At 39.4% G+C, this 18,232-nt stretch overlaps 1 protein-coding gene across 1 annotated transcript; it reads right to left on the bottom strand.

Moving 5' to 3' along the window:
• Positions 1-3,064: 3,064 nt before the first annotated feature.
• parm1 (prostate androgen-regulated mucin-like protein 1) lies at positions 3,065-17,577 on the bottom strand. The gene is made up of 4 exons (XM_078271270.1): positions 17,447-17,577; positions 13,088-13,735; positions 6,818-6,896; positions 3,065-6,259 (listed from the first exon to the last, which is right to left on the bottom strand). Exons 1-4 carry the CDS (start codon positions 17,478-17,480, stop codon positions 6,178-6,180), a joined length of 843 nt encoding a protein of 280 aa, XP_078127396.1. The 5' UTR covers positions 17,481-17,577; the 3' UTR covers positions 3,065-6,177.
• Positions 17,578-18,232: the final 655 nt, after the last annotated feature.

The following is an 18,232-nucleotide window of genomic DNA, read 5'->3' as shown; positions in this document are numbered from 1 at the left end:
CCCCATCGGAAATCCCCTAATGTAGGGCCTTATTTGCCTTATTCTTCCCGCTGTGTCCCGCACCTTTGGCCAATTGAGTATGTTGAATCGGTGGTGGAGTCCGCCGGTGAGAGAGATCACTCTGATTGGCTGTTCAGCTTAAAGGGGTGATTGAATGCAAAACCGATTTTACCTTGTCATAGTAGAATAATGACAGTTTGGTGGGTAATTAAGATCCCATTGACACCTCTTTCCTCTGCAAATCTCACAATTTGAACCTGCCTCTGAAAACGGGGAAATCTCAACGAGCCGCCTAGTTGACGTCAACTTGGCGGCTCCTCCTCATTTGGCTCTAGTCTCTATCTTTGTCACGTCCAAACATTTACATAGGCTACACCACTGATCTGAGGTCAGCTTAGTCTTCTGAATAGGTCGTGCAGATCTCAGAAATTGTATACATTGTTCATCTGCTATTTTACCAATAAATTCACTTCTGAGACTTTTTTTATGCGATAAATCAACTATGTAGAGGTCAAATATGGGCCGTTTTACAAAAATTGATGGCTAATTGCAAATTTTGTCTGACTGTGTGTCGGATTTCAGCGGCCGGTGCTGCCTGTGTTGCTGCCTCGCCGCCCGGCCTGCCTTCCTTCACAGACCCCGGCCTGCTGTGAGGTAGATGGAGCTCCGTCACGGCTGGCAGCCCACGGCACTCCATACCCGCGCAAAGTCACCGTTTTTTGGGTTAATGGACTACCAAACGCCACTGCCCTGACAGAGCTCCAGGGCCTGCAGCTCCCCGCTTCCTGCTAAATGGCCGGTGTGTGAGAGTGAGAGCGCGGTCAGCAAGCTTGTTACACCAGCAATCTCTTACCACAGGTTCCAGTTAGTCTTATAATGTGTGTAATTATAATGTGTTGAGTTATTTAAACAAACGATCGGGGAAATAAATGCCTCTTGTCCGCGAGTCTCATTGATAGAGCCTGCGGCTGGATGGAGCTCTATCAATGAGAGCTAGCTAGCCTCCTCTTAGAATTCCTCTGAAATTCACAAAAATGCATTCAATTGAAATCGGACGCCATTGTTAGCTTTATAAGACCTTGAGGTAGATGTTATATAAGTGGCGTGATGAAATTCAAACTGCAAATATACTCTAATTACGCCGAAAATTAAGCTAACTAGCTTAATCCTATGTGTACTATCTGTACACATAGGATTGAAGGGACAGTTGCAGCTAACGAAACCCCTAATGTTCACAAAAATTCATTAAACTGAAATCGGACACCATTGTTAGCTTTATAAGACCTTGGGGTAGATGTTATATAAGTGGCGTGACAAAATTCAAACTGTAAATATAGCTACTCTAGTTATGCCGGCAGCTGGCAGCCAGCCACGGAGCCCCGAGTATTCCAGTAGTCCAGTACCCAGGGAAACAGTGACTTTCACTGGGTATGGAGGACTGTGTGGAGCTCCTAGCTAATGTCCAACACGTCTTACCAAATTTGCAATTAGCCATCAATTTTCGTAAACGGCCCATATTTGAGCTTTATATGGTTGATTTCTCGCATAAAAAAGTCTCAGAAGTGAATTTAATAACGAAATAGTCCGACAAAAGAATCAGAATCAGAATCAGAAAAGCTTTATTGCCAAGTACGTTTTTTACACATACAAGGAATTTGTTTTGGTGTTGTAGGTGCACGTCACACATTCTCTAAAATAAGTTAAACAAACAGGTTAAACAGAACAAACAATATAAGTATAAATATATGTGTATATATATACACACAGAATGTATTAAAAATAAGAGAGTAAGAATTAACATAAAAAGAGCAGATTAAGTACAGTGGCATGTAGAGCCAGAGGTGTAGTGTGGAGAGAGTCAGGGTGGTTTCCGGGCCTTGTTGATAAGGCTAGTGGAGGAAGGGAAAAAACTGTCCTTGTGACATGAGGACAAAGCGGCACCTCCAGTCATCAGTCTGTCAAGCTTCTGAAGTTTGCGAACGACACCTCCCTCATCGGACTCATCTCTGATGGAGACGAGTCTGCCTACAGGTGGGAGGCTGACCACCTGGTGAAGTGGTGCAAGCAAAACAACCTAGAGCTCAATGCTCTAAAGACAGTGGAGATGGTTGTGGACTTCAGGAGGAACTCAGCCCCACCTACCCCCATCACCCTCTGTGGCTCCACAATTAACATTGTGGAGTCTTTCCGCTTCCTGGGAACTATAATCTCCCAGGACCTCAAGTGGGAGCTGAATATCAGCTCCCTTCTCAAGAAAGCACAACAGAGGATGTACTTCCTGTGGCAGCTGAAGAAATTCAACCTGCCAAAGACAGATGTATAACTTTGCAGTGTCTGAAATATGAGACCTGCTGTCTCGTCTCCAATGTGTTTCTATGTGGTTCGCTCAAACCAATCAGCGCGCAGCTCATCTAAATATTCATGAGCATACCATATTTGAAAGATAAGCTCTTGTTCCAAATAGAGCCATATTCACAGGGTAGTTAAGGGCTTAATAAAAATAGCATTCAGGCAATTTTCAGCCCAACCAATGTTACATACCCTATTAGGAGACCTTAAGGAACAGTGTAAAATACCCTATATAATCACCCCTTGAGAAGAGAAACTTCTTGTGAGAAGAGAAACAGAAATGAAAAAAGCAAGCAAATGACTAAAGTCAAGGTCCAAAACAAATGTTATATTAATTAAGATTTTCTTTTTAGCGATTGAGCTCTTCAGCAGAAACTGGTTGTAAATGTTTGTTTTATTGTTTGCTAGCACACAGTAAATTCAATTTTGTTCTTCCAACATCAGGTTGTTTTGTTAATGTGCTAACTGGCTAACTAATGTCTGTATAAAACGTAATGGCAATACATTCAGTAGTTATTAAGATATAGGTTATTAGTTAGTTATTAGATATAAGTCTTGACCAAAGTGGTGGACCAACAGACTGACAGTGCCGTCCCAAGAGCCACGCCTTTAGCATGGCTAAGAAAAGCATACCAATGCTTGTGTGTGCTTGTATTTGTCATGCAACTCATTATCATTGAGTTTCCTCTTAAAACAACCACCACAGGGACTCACATTATTTCTTCATCACTTTTATTGCAATAAACATTGTAACAATTTAATACAATCATATCGCACAATGAGATGTCACAGTATTCTTCACCTAAATGCAAACAAACATCCACAAATGAAATACTGAAGGAGTGAAAATTACAATCAGAAATGCAGTCTGGGGCGCCCGGATAGCTCAGTTGGTAGAGCGGGCGCCCATATATAGAGGCTTACCAACGGCCCTTTGCTGCATGTCATTCCCCCTCTCTCTTCCCTTTCATGTCTTCAGCTGACCTGTCAAAAGAAGGCCTAAAAATGCCCAAAAAATAATCTAAAAAAAAATATATATATATATGGCGGAGCTGCTCAGCAAAGCAAAATCACACAGACACATGAAAACACGTCACACTAATAACATTCAATAATAATAATAAAAAAAACTCACTCAGAAATAAAAGTTTGAAGTTGAAGTTTATCCCCTGCCCCACACTGCATTAAGGCCACATCTAATGTGACTTCAGTTATCTCCTGTCCTCCGTTCTAAAATGATTGCGGTGCTATGTGGTTCCTCTACAGAGAGGTCAAAGGTCAGCGGCACATGGAGCAGGAGGGGATTCAGTGTTTTGCTCAAGGACACTTCAGAAGGATGAATACCAGGGGCTTGAACCAGGGATTGTTCTTTTAAAGGCCAGTCTCCCTCTCTGCCTCTTCACCATTTAGTTTATTTAAAAGAAATATGAAAATGAATGAATGAAACCTCAGATATTTTCCTCAAATTAGTCTCCTGTCTGGGTTGGCATAACGATGCCCCCTTTGTGTTGCATAAAACGTTTCTACTCTCCAGATTATAGGAAACATTCTGAAATACTTGCAAGGACATGAAAGCCAGCATTAGCTTTTATCTTTCTGCTCAAAATGGTCCATGTTCTTTTCAGGATTCGGCATCACACACGGTCTTGTTTTTTTGGTTTTGTTCTTTTGTAAATGTATTATTATTCTCCTCAATCTTATTTCCAAACTCGATAAAAGTGTCGTTAAGTGTCGTTGCCATCCTTCTCAGCACTTTCTCAGAATCTCCATTTTCCATTTCTATTTTCCTCTCAATACAAATGGCTCTCAATACAAAATGCTTCACCTCCCTCTAATCTACACAATCGTAAAGTGCATTCAAAAGCAGAACATTTGTAGATGAGTGCTGTCTAAGCTTTGACATTTGTGTAGCTGGCTACATTCAGGTTGATATTTAACATTTATCTTTTTTTGGGACTGACATCTTATCATTTCACAATTTAAATCAGAAGAAAGCAAGGCCGTAAGCACGAAGTGAACATTGGGGGGACCAAATCTGCATCGCTGCAATATATATTAGCCTATCAATATATTGGGGGGGGGGGCTGGGAATCTTGAGCATATATAATATATTATATTGTAATATTACAATATTTATATAATATAATAATATAAATAGTGGGGGAGGGGATGTGTCCCCTCCAAAATATATTACGATTACTGCCTTGGAAAAAAGTATCTCAGTATAGACCTTTTTCACGGCAGACATGTTGACATGTCATAGTAGGAAAAGCACAGCTGAAATTGATAACCTTAATGATGGCTGCATTCCACTTAGGAGAGGCCCTGGTATGACTCACTGAAATAGCTCACTGGGACACTTGATGGAATTGAGCCATTGTTAAGGTTATCAGTTTCAGCTGTGCTTTTCCTACTATGACAAGTCAAAAATGTCTGCTGTGAAAAAGGAGCCTGACGGAACAATCCATCGTTAAACAAGAAACTCTGCGGATTATTTGAACTGTATGTTCTTGTCTAAATTCAAGCCTTTCTCTTTTACTTCATTAATCACACATTCTTTTTTTCTCTTGCAGCTCTCAGACAGTGAAACATTGTCACTGTCAGATCTTCTTATCTATTACCACTCCTAAATACTGCCTTTCAATACACCATCCATTTTACAATTTCATGAAGTAAAGTTTTTTTGTAAAAAAAATTTTTATCCACACCTTTTCCTTTTTTTACAAATGTCCTGTGAGATACATGATAACCCTGATGAACACGCTTGTTTTCACTGTGATTTAACCTTTCACTTTTGGTACTATAATTACGTGCAGTATCTATGCAGCCAGAGCTGTTTAAAAAGCTACCTGAGTAAAAACTGCAACTGTGTGTCCTTCCATGTTAACTATTAAAAAATGAGGCTACTTAAACAAAGTTCAATAGAAACGTCACATTTGTTTTGCATTTTGCAATCAAGCGATCAGGCTAAAATGTGACCGCCCTGAAGTCATTATTTTATTATTTATTTTTTATTAACCTTTATTTTACCAGGAAATAATCCAATTGAGATTCAGAATCTCTTTTTCAAGGGAGTCCTGGCCAAGACAGCAGTATAATAGTTCCATATTAAAATATACAGTGAAAAACAGACAACATAAAACAGAAAAAGACAGTTGGCAATTTAACATCATCTCAACAGAATCACCAGCAGCGCTCAGTAACAGCACATGTGCATTTAGTACTCAAATAGTCCTTTATTCTAATTTTAAACAGTGTCATTGTTGGTAGCTAGTCTAATTTAAGATGATTCTGCAATTTCTACCAAGATGAGGGTACAAAAACTTTAAAGGCACTTTCATCGAAGACAGTTCGCATTTGGGGAATGTCATACGTGATTTGCCCATATGTTCGAAGATTCCATTTCCTGATGGATTACATTTTCCTGGTCAGGAGAGAACGAGGCAGTTTACCCAGTATGGCCTTAAAAAGAAAAATATACTAATGCTCCAACCTGCGATTGTGCAAGGAAGGCCAACCAACACTCTCATACAAGCTACAGTGATGAGTACGAAAACTAGAATTAGTTACAAATCTTATTCTTCTTAGTGCATGGCATACTGAGTCCAGCATTTTCGGAGAAGATTGATTTGCATGCATGAATAAAATATCACCATAATCCAGCATTGACAGAAATGTTGCTTGTATAAGTGTTTTGAGGTGGTTACGCACAAACTATTAACGCACTATATGTTCAGAACTCTGATCGGAGGATCCCCCCCCCAAAAAAAAAAAAAAAACTTTGGTTTTGGGGGGTCACTTCCCTAGCCGGAGGCCTAAAGTTAAGATTCAAGGGTCATACATTGGGTTGCTGAAGTTTCCAAAATTGGTGCGTTCATTGGTGTCCAGAAGAGGGCCGTAAGATCTGTGTCTGGAATGGAGAGGAAGTAGAGAAAATAAGATGACAGTAGTCTTACAATGGATAATGGGAAATAAAGATACCTAAATAACTGCTCTTTTGGTTATACAAACATTTTAAAGCTGATATGAAGGTTGAAATAATCCCATTGGTTGAATTAAATTTGGTCGCTGAACAGTTTGTAGTCTTCTCCTTTTGTAAGAATAGTCCCTGTGAAACGGGTTCGGTTTGTGGAAAGAACATGCTGCTATTGATTCTTTGAAATGTAATGCTATGAGCTTTGCTAATCAAATTGCTTTCATCTTCAATGCGGAGGCAGAAATCTCAGAGACAGGAAAAACAACCTTTTGGTTATGTGATTTGGGTGAACTCTGCTTTTAAAGGATTGGGCCAAAAGTCACTGACTGTTTTCTGTGAGGCTAAGAGCAGGGACATGTTCGTAATTGCTGTTTTGCATTAAGTTCAATATGAATATAATCTACCTTTCCCACATGTGATGACTTGAGTTTGAGTACATTAACAGTAGCATGTGAGTGCTTTGTAGGAGATTTGTTTGAGCTTTGGACTCACCGGATCCTGTAGTAGTACAGCCCGACAAACACTAGAAGGACGATTACGATGAACGCACAGAGAATGACTGCAATACTTCCTGGAGAGAGAGAGGGAGAAAGAGAGAGACAATAAGTCTGATATATCCATTGTTTTTAAAGAAAAAAGTTGTATTCCTGCAATAAAGGGCAGCACTCCAATTTGATAGTTTATTGCCACACAACGGAGGTTTCGGGCAGCACCCTTCCTCAGCGTGTGCACGTGTGAGCGTAAATACAAGCTCCACAATAGCCCTATTAACTTACATTATAGCTTGTTTCGCCGCTGCCAACTGCAGCGACATTGCTTAATACTGGACCAATGTCAAAGATTGTTGTTCCCATCAGTCACTTTAGACACAAAAACGTAGGAAAATAGGGTCCAGGTGATTGGATGAACCATCTGTCTATCACGTCCGCCAATTGTTGTTTTGAATGTCGCAGCTGTAAACCATGCCCGTAGCAGCCAGGAGCTCCTCACCAATTTTGTAATTGCCTGTGCAGTAATTGCCTTAAGATTCCTTTTCCAAAAGACCATGCTGACCTTTGATCTTAATTAGTAATCTCCTTTAAGGAAATTGGATTGGAAAGTACAAGTAATGATTAACTGTTGAGGCTCAACAGTGGTCTGGGAGGACATTTGAGGGATTTGGGGACTCAGTTGAATGCTCTGACAAAATGTTTGTCTGTTTACTGTAGATTATTAATCTTCAAATTGTCTGGGAACAAAGCTGGCTGATCTTTGAACTCATTTGGCATTAGGTGGGTGGAGTGTAAGATAAAGGTTTGTGCTAGGTGGAGATAAAAAAAATTCAACAGTCAAGTTCATAAACCGCCGCCCTGGAAAAACGCTATAAAAGTTCAGAGTCGAGATGCATTATCAAATTCAATGGTTACTGATGACGGGAAGAAAGTTATTTTCAGCACACGGGGGACACAGTTAAAACTCAGTAACAGTTGTTGGGGCTTTAGTGCCTGACTTAAAAGCACTTAAACAGGCAAATACATTCACTAAGAAGTAGTAAGAATGGATAGATAGAACTGTAAGACTTGCGTAACAAGTTAATAACCAGGATAGATTATAAAGACAGTAGCATTCATGTTTACATGTGGGCGCCAACTTGGAAAACAGTCATGAGTAGTTGAATCATGAAAGCTGTGTTTGAGCTATGTTACTGGTTACTGGTTGCACGGCGTTGCACGCTACTATCTTTATAATCTATCTTTTTAATAAACTGTCTGTACACTTACAAAGTTCTCAATGCTTCGGATTACATGTAGGGACCCTCATTATGCTACCGTTGAAGTGTGGTGCTATTTTGAGCCTTGTTATTAGTTTAAAATAGCGATTTACCCTCTGCCCCGAAAGGTAGCATTAGCAGCTAACCACCGGTTTGCGCTAGCTTGTTTAAAGATAGAGACACATTCGATTAGCATGAAAACAGATCCCAGAGAACAATCGACCCGGTACACATATGTTATTAACCCCTATGTCAATGTCAATGTCAATGTCAATTTATTTATATAGCACGTTTAAAAACAACTGGGTTGACCAAGTGCTTTACAAGGTAAAAACAACAATGAAACAACAATTGAATACAGAATACATCACAAAAGAAAAATAATAAACAAGGGTAATAATAGCTTTCCTTAGCTAGAAGGGAAGGCCAGAGAAAAGAGATGTGTTTTTAACAGTGATTTGAAGTGTTCGAGAGGGGCGGTTTTAATATGAAATGGTAAACTGTTCCACAAGTTAGGGGTGGCTGCAGCAAAGGTCACCTCTGGTTATGAGCCTGGTTACTGGCACATCCAGGAGGAGCAGATTGGCCGATCTCAACACTCTTGCTGGAGTATGAGCATTAAGGCACGCCAAACCTCAGGTCCAAACCTTGGATAGATTTAAAAGTTAATAGTAAGATTTTAAACTCGATCCTGTAGCGAACAGGTAGCCAATGGAGAGAGCGCAACACAGGTGTAATATGGTCCTTCTTTTTTCCTGTCAGGAGGCGAGCAGCAGCATTTTGGACTAGCTGCAGGTGTTGAATAGATGAATGGTCTAAACCTATATACAAAGAATTACAATAGTCAAGTCACAAAGTTATGAAGGCATTGACCAGCCTCTCTAAGTCATTAGGACGTAGATAGGCCTTTACCTTGGCTATATTCCTCAGCTGAAAGAAGCTAGACCTGACAAAAATGAAATCTGAAAATGAAATCTGCTTCTCAAATTTGAAGGCATCGTCGAAATAGACACCAAGACTCTTTACAGTGGAGGAAATTTTAGGCGCTAGTGGGCCTAGGGTGCCGACAACCAGATTGTGAGGTCCAAACACTTTAACCTCGGTTTTGTCTCTGTTGAGGGTGAGGAAGTTTAGGCTCATCCATCTTTTAATGTAATTTAGACAATCAAGCAGTGGCTGCAATGAGCCCTTAGTTTTTAGATTTAAAAGGCATACAAATTTGCACATCATCTGCAAAACAGTGGAAAGAGAGCTCATGGACGCCAAGGGCCGCATGTATAATGAGAATAGCATAGGGCCTAAGACAGAGCCTTGAGGGACACCGCAGGTTAATGGGGCTGTCTCGGAAGAGTAATCGCCAAGGTGGACAGAGAAGCTCCTATTTGTGAGGTATGATTGGAACCACCTGAGTACAGTACCTTTAATTCCTACACACTGTTCCAAGTGTGGTATGAGGATTGAGTGGTCAACAGTGTCGAAGGCAGCGGTGAGGCCTAAGAGTACTAGGATGGACTCCTGAATCAATTCAAAACAATTAAGATTAGGTCATTAAAGACTCTTAAAAGAGCGGAACCCCTAGGTTCATTTTGTGCCGGAATTATCCTTTAATGAGCTGGGCAAATGCAATAATTGAGAAAATCAGGCAAATATATATTTGGTTGTTGTACGTTTGTAACTCAAATCCAGTAACTGCACACTATGGAACTGGGGGCCGTTTTTGAAAGCTGCCTGAATCACCCTTTTTAAAATTCTGCAAATACTTTTACTTTCCATTAATGCCGCATTAAAAGCCTATTCAGTCTATGTGGTCTATGTCTGTAAGCTACTCACTGTATAAACGTGTAAGTCAGATGATCACTGGGATCACTGATCTCTTCACACAGCATGGCTTTTTAGCCTATTTCCTTCCTCTAATTCGCATCGGTTGCTATTTGTTTTATAGCAATGTATGCTATACATAGAATGTTGAAAATGATCTTGGATTTCACTCAGTAGGCTATGTGTTAGTTATTCAGGAAACAAAAATCTTTGTGATGCATAGGGGGACAGCAATACTAAACAGGTGGATGAAACAGTGATGTTGGGCTTTTTTAGTGACGCTCAGGTCTCCCTGTTCTTACACTATTTCATTCAAAAATAGGTTGCAGTCATACTTGCCACAATATTTTGTTCATGTTGTAAAGATTATGTTCGTAAATGCTTTTCGACTAATCATATTGTATTGGGTGCCTGTGCTAGTGGAGAAGGCAAATCACATACAAAGCAAGTGGTTTGTTTGGCTACATGTCCTTATCAAGGTAACAACAAATACAGGCAACGATAGTAGGTATGGCAGCAAGCAAGTATGATATTTCAACGTGGTATTATTGATACCATGTAGATACAAATATTAGATGATCAATATGCAAAGCAAAGTGCAATCCCTATAAAACAAAACTATGTTACACAGTGGATATTTCTAATCTGATGCACAGCGGATGTAACAAATGCAAAAAGAAACATGACTCTTGACCAAAGACTTGAGAACTGGCTTAGAGCCCCAAAAACTTGACTTGGACATGCATAAAATGACTTCTAGCTTTCACACACTAAACAATATAAAAACACAAAGTAACTTGTACTTTTGAGTGGTTTATTGTCCAAGTACTTTTATACTTTTACTTGGTATGTCCAATGGGAATTTTCACTTTTACTTGAGCAATTTCTTACCATTGACATATATATATATATATATATATATAATGGACCAACAGATCCCGTTGCTCTGGACAGAGACCAGTGAAGGATATTAGAAGCATTTTTCCGGTGATGGCTAGCGTTACTGCGCAGCCTCCAACTGAGAGAGACGACGTAAATGTACTGTGAGCAACCTGTCTGAAAGTTGTAAGTCTTCTGGTAGCTGGGCCAAGAGAAGTCTCAATCATTCCCAATCTTGCAGAGACGGAGAGTGTAGGTATATATAAGGAGATAACATGGGCACAGGCTAATTATTGCTATAACTAAAATGCTAGTTAACATTAGTAATTACACTTAAACAGTTAATGTGAGACGAAACTGCCTGCACACTTCTCCTGTACTGTACAGTAATTTCTATCATATTGATTCATAGTTTAGAAAGCTTCTTTTTGCTGCAGTTATAGCACCACCATGTATGTGGCCTATAAAAAACTCCTGGACCATGTTGGGTAGAAGCAATTCTTTTATTCCAAGTCCTTTATTCCAATAAGTCCTTTAAACCATACACCAAGCTGGTTAAGTTGTTCCTACCCTTTAATACGACCCAAAGGAGCGTTGTATGTGCTCATATCTAAACCACAGAACGTCAGTCGTGGTTTTGAACTTAACGGCCATGGTTTTAAACACGTCTTTAATGTTATGAAATGGTTGCAGTTTGGTTATCTTTAGGCAACAAAACTACTTAGTTAAGTTTAGAAAAGGGTCGTGTTTAGGATTCAAATCAAATGTTACTTTACTTAAAGCATGTGCTACTGAATGTTCTAAAATTCATAAAGTTAAAGGGTTTACTTTTATTTTAAAAAGGGACAGCTCGTCTGGGTGAAAGTCCTGTGTTTGTCCCCTGCTTCAAGTCATGCCATCCTTTACAGTCTAAAGGTTTGCAAACAACAACATCACTTACCGACTGGGATATTACATCCCTAATATGGCTTCTCTATGTCACTTTGAAATCTGCACTATCTGACTGAAAAATGCTTTTGCTTTTGTTTTTGGCGCAAAAGCAAGATTTATATTTTGCCACATGGATAATTGCAATCAGATCCAAAAAAAGCACAAATTGCACTTAGCTGCAAAACTATTTGGCTGAATTTGTGCTGATATGATGTGGTGCAATGATATTACAGCACAATATCTTTTGTGAATAGGACCTTCATTCTTTGCGAATATGCCACTTTTAGTAAAAAGATTAAACTTGTAAAAGAGGGCTATTATCTAGAGCAAGACCCCTCAGCTGAAAAAGATATGCAGGGACCCTCTACCATATATATTGCAGTGATGCACCAAATCCAGGATTCTGCTTCGGATTCGGCCGAATTATGGACTTTTTTGACAGGATTCGGTTTCTGCCGAACCTTAGAATTTTTTTTCACTCAAGTCCAGCTACATGTTCAATTTGCAATGCCGATTTGTCTCGTGGTGGCAAGGGCCCTAAACAATACACAACATCGCCGCTGTTAAAATATTTGCGTATGAAACATCTGAAAGAATACGAGTTGTGCATGAAGGAATCTACAGACAGCAGCCAAAATGCAGCAACTTCAGGTACGGCAAAGGAAGGACAGTCACAGCTAAAAACTTGTGTTAACCAGACGAAAACAAAATAATACACTGCTGTGGACATTGTCTACTTCATTAATGTGTTTACTGTGTTAACCGACTGAGGATGGGAGTAGGATTCGGTATTCGGAATTCAGAAAAAATCTGGATTCGGTGCATCCCTAATATTGTGTAAAATTGAGTTGCATATTAACCTCGGTCTCCAATAACGTGTGGGCGGCCTAGAGCCTTTAGATATACCCTTTTATGGTGCAGACAATACTAACCTATTACAATATCTGTTGACATATTCATATATTTATACATCATGTTTTAATGTTAAAATGTGGGACAGTGAATCCTTAAGCTTAACTGTATCCGCGGATGGCTACCATACCTATAGGCCAGTAAGCCTATCATCAATGTTGTGTACATTACAAAAAGATGCATCTTTAGAAATAATGTTTGATTCATATAACCGTATTTTCAGTGATATTTTATTTTTATTTTTTAGCTACCACACTATAATTTGGTGGCCCCCCTGCAGCAACTCTGAGGACCCCCTAGGAGTCCCGGACCCCCTGTTGAAGATCTCTGAACTAGAATGTAAAATAAAGATTGAATGAGTATATAAATTGATGTGCATAAACCTGTCGCACAGGCATTTTTTTTATATTCTGTTTAAACTTTTACTGGAACAAATGTAAAAAACAAACCAAGAACTTTGTGTCGCTGCGTACCTGAGCTCAGAGCCTTGGACTCGTGTCCTTCCTGTAGTGTGGTGGTTTTGGTGCCGGGGCTGGTAATGCTGGTGCCAGAGGCCTGGGTCTCCGTTGTTATAGATCGGGATGATGTGAATGAGGAAGAAGATGAAGCGGACATGGACAAGGTTTGTGTTTGAAATGAAGTTGCCGAGTCTGGAGTGTTGTTTTTGTCAGTGGTGGCTGAAGTTGGGGTGGCAGCTGTATTGTTGATGGACGGAGCTGCACTGGTGGAATTTATATCGGTGACATAAGCAGTTGTCACTGTACTTGTATCGTTGGTGGACAGAGTTGTACTGGTGAAATTTACATTGGTAACATAAGCAGTTGTCACTGTACTTGTATCGTTGGTGGGCAGAGTTGTACTGGTGAAATTTACATTGGTAACATAAGCAGTTGTCACTGTACTTGTATCGTTGGTGGGCAGAGTTGTACTGGTGAAATTTATATCAGTGACTGAAGCAGTTGTCACGGAAGCTGTATTGCTGGTGGAGGGAGTTGTACCGGTATCTATATTGGTGACAGGACTAGTTGACATGACAGGTTGAGTAGTTGGTTTCACAGTTGGAGCTTGGGACCTGACGTCTGTTGTTGTTGTCGTCTTCAGTGTACCGCACAAGAGTAGACCTGCAATTCAAAGATGTTTTTTTAAAGCACATTCCTGCAGCAATGTGTTACAACACATATTAGAGCATACAACAGAGATTATTTTTGTTGTGGTGGTCCCCACAGTCTGGACCAACCGAAGGACATTTCCAGTATAAATGACCCTCACCTTCCGCTCTCTGTGTGTTGCTGTTCTCAAACTCCGTTCGCATCGGGAAACAACAACAAACTTCGAGCTAGCCAGCTACATGCTAAAAATGGCAATGAAGAAAGAATTTGGGTCTTGCATTACGGCAAGCTGCTTGGTTCTTTCGGGGAATGATTGTAAGGATTTACAAAGAATAAGTTTACGGCATTTATTATCTAACTAGGACGTTTTGGGACCGATTGGTGGGGATTGCTATCGACGAAGTACACACAGCGATACACTGGTAAGAGCAAATTACGTTAAACCATGTATCCAGCTAATTTAAATAGCTCATGTTACTGTATTGTGTGAACATGTAACTTCATTTAATATTTTATGTGGCGTTTTCTTTAGCGGGGTGCAAATGTTCCACCAAAACAAGTTCCTTCCCCAAACCATGGATGGCAAGGTGGAGAAATAAATCAATAAAACAGGTGGCAGATGTAAAGCTAGTTAGCTTCAAGGCAAGAAAAAACCAGGCTAGGATAGCAACCGGTTGGCTGGATGTTAAACCTGCAGCCTTTCCAAAGGAGCAGAGGCGGTTATTAATATTAAGGCCTATGGTTTTTGGAAGAAAATCTTAAGCAATTACATATAGGTGTAATGTTCCAACCCATTCTCACTCCCAACTCGTTAAATACTGACGCTTGGTTTTGAAATTGTTAACCCCACCCACAATCTTTCCCTTACTAAGGGGTTTTACCCTGCATGTTGAAAAATTATACCAATTCAGTCTCGCAAAGGGTCCCGACCATGCACATTGAAAAATAATGCCAAAGGGGTACCCAGAGTGTCAAATATTGCAGAAGATGGGATTTGACTGGAATTAAGTTATTAAGACTTTGCTATTCAAACAGGCTTTTAGTTAGACAAGGGTTTTTATGGCTGTCTGATATTATGTACCTATGTTTTCCTCTGTATTGTTATCTTTTATTTTTTTTCACTTTATTATGAAACACGTTCTGTGAAGAGTGCTATATAAATCAACTTTACTTACTTACTTACTTACTAAAAGGAGACTTTTTGCATCAGTAACTAACGCCAAAGGCACCTGATCTAGTGTCGGATTTTGACGCTCTGGGAGTGAGACTGTGTTGAATGTTCCGGTTTCCACATACTTTTGAACATGAAGTATACATACAGTATAATCATGTATACAGTACATAGCATAAAACCATACATACCATACATTTTTTTATTTTAATCTTTTTATATTGTAAATAAATCCTATGAAAAGACAAAGAGAAACATGAAAAACCTGATCTTGCTGCCATTAATACTGAATAGAACACTAAATGTGTATTAATCCACTGCTGAAAATAATTCCCAACAAATGCACTATTTCCCCATTTGAGTACTGTATATACAAAACTCTTTTTTTATTTATTTTTTTAAAGTTTTGCCATAGGTGTACATATACAATACAAATAATTACAAAAACCCCAAAACCTTACAAATCCCAAATGAGTGTAAGAGACATGCAACATACAGTATACGAAGACTATTTGACATACATAAACAGAGACTGTGAACACAAAGAGCATAAAACATATAAAGACAGTATTTGACTAAACGCTACTGGGGACGGTTTACAATGGGGGTGGGGGAGGTGCGTGTGTGCATGAATAGGCGCGTCTGTGTGTGTAAGTGTGTGTATGATGAGCGTTTTTGTGATTATAGTATGAAATGTTGAGAGTCGTGGTACTGTGTTATAGATATGAGAGGGAGTGGGTATCAAGTTTTGAGTAAGTTGGATTAGGTGAGGCTCACCAGAAGGAAGGGAGAGAAAAAAAAAAGAGTGGGGTGGGAGTGGCGCTTGGTAGGAGGGGTATTTGTCTATGGGAATTGAGGAGCAAGGTGAAAGAGCCTCCACCGTGGCCGAGGAGCAAGGCACAGGCCTTCCGAGGGGGGAGGAGTGGGGCGTCCAAGGGTGCATGATGCCAGAACCACCCCACAAAAAAACATGAAAAAACTGATCTTGCTGCCATCAATACTCACTAGAACACTAAATGTGTATTAATCCACTGTTGAAAATAGTTCCCAACAAATGCAGTATTTCCCCGTTTGCGTACTGTTTGTACAAAACTACAGTGACCAGCTGTTGTAGGTTATTACTGAGCCTTTAAAAATAAACTAACTATATATTTCTAAGCTGTAGAGATTTATTTAATAGATCTTAAATAGATTCCAATGGGCTTGGGGCTGGTTGCAACAGACAAGGTGGGAAGTAAGAAAGTACAGAGAGAGCAGATATGACTAATTTAAAGTTTTCCAGTCTTCTGGTACTCTGGTTTGTCACTGGTGTATTAACTTTTAGAGATATCAGAGGGAAAGACAGAAAACAATTCTACTGAAATGACTAATAAAGTGGTGCTTTTTTCATCATCCTGTGACAGAAAGTCGGAAATAAATTGAAGTGATTACACATTATCCTGTAACGTAGGACCTCCATTAATACCTACAGGATTCGAAACAGCACAGTGTTTTTTAGTGTGCCATCTACACAAATAATGATCACACAGTTAGAAAGGGTGGAAGAATCCAATGTACTTTTTCACTTGTTTAAAGAAAAAGAGGACATTTTGGAGCTTAGCACCAAACGTTACACAACAAAGAAGCATTCGGTTGTGTAATGTTAACCCCCATCAGGTATAAGGCTTGAGATTTTAACTAATTTTCTCTTGAAAATGATCCCGTGACACAGATAATTGATTGGTTGAAGGATTTGATTTGACCACTTAAATATGAAAATATGAAAGAGTTCTCTGTGTCATACATTAAAATACATAAACAGTCGGGGATGACACAATAAAGCACAAAGACATATTTCCATTGTGGTCCGTAACAACCAGTGAAAAAAAAATGCTTCTTCTTCTTCTTAAAAGATGCTGTAACCTGAAATGTTACAGCACTTAGGTTGTAAACAGAGATCGTCTCACCCAACCAGCAACTTAACCCTTGTGTTGTCCTTCGGGCGCCAGGCCAATACAAAACGTCAAATAAATTCCAAGAGTTTAGAGCTACACCATATAGTAAGAGGTACAGTTTTTTGCAATGGAGCCTGAATATTAATCAGAACTCATACGGTAGTAGAGGTGGCTTGTCAACTTTCAACGTCTGCATTCCCTCCACCTCGCTCAGCCAAACTTTTCTTCAATTTAGTGAATTATATTGATACTTAATGTGTGATCCTCCCCATCAGTGGTGGAATGTAATGAAGTACTACGTATTAACTCAAGCACTGTACTTAAGTACAAATTTAGGGTACTTGCACTTTATTTGAGTCTCTTCTTTTCATGCCACCTTCTACTTCTACTCCGTTACATTTCAGAGAGAAATGTTGTACTTTTTAATCCACTACATTCATCTGACAGCTTTGGTATTAGTACTTTTACTTAAGTAAAGAATCTGAATACTTCTTCCACAACTGCTTCCCATACTCTGACTTGCTCAAGACATTGACAAATCTTCCACATAAAAATACAAAGACAATTTAGACTTTTCACCACATCAAATAGCAGGCATTGCTGTCAGAGTCCACTTACATGTTATCAGAGTTTGCAGGCTGACCCTCATCATTGTGTTCTTTTGACTGTGTATACCTCCCAACCCTTGTGTGGCTGCAGCTCGGTGCTCTGTGCTCCCTGTGGACAGCTGTAGTGTGTGTGGCTGCGGAAGTGACTGATTATAAGAGCCTGGGGGCGAGGCTACATGATGACAGAGTCACTTTTAAAAGCTCACAGGGCGGCCTGATCATGGCATCACGCTGTTTTAATAAGCTGTAGACCACAGGAAGTTGAATTATAGGTAACAACCTAGACTGGTTCTATATTTTTAGAAGAGCTTGATGTAAATTCTGTGATATAAAAGTACCAGTGAGCCTATTGTTTGTGATAGTTTACAATATGGTATCACTAATATTCCTGTATGTGCTTATAATGTGCTATACTATTAGTGAGTACAATATTTATTTATTGTTCTCCACCTTTCCCCACTCCCTCACAACTGTAATATTTCCAAAACACCTGTTGTTTTTTTGTTTTTTTAAGTATTATCTCCAAAATGATGTCCCCAAAAGAAAACTTTGTCAAAAATGTTTTTATCTAAAAAAAACATTTATCTTTTTTCAAAAAAAATCAATTGCACCATCTAGTGATCTGAAAAAGCAATTGATTTTATTATTCAGGTCAAAAAACAGTTAAATTCTCATGTGCCATTTATATAATAAAAGATCGATACTTGGCATCTGTATCATATTTCCATGAAACAATATTGCGATGTTATGCTGTATCGATTTTTTTTCATGCATGTTAACAACATTGCTGTTACAA

This window comes from Sander vitreus, chromosome 16, assembly GCF_031162955.1.
Source record: "Sander vitreus isolate 19-12246 chromosome 16, sanVit1, whole genome shotgun sequence".
NCBI classification, from domain to species: Eukaryota; Metazoa; Chordata; class Actinopteri; order Perciformes; family Percidae; genus Sander; species Sander vitreus.
Note: the sequence above shows the minus strand (reverse complement) of the source record. Positions and strands in the feature narration are given on the sequence as shown.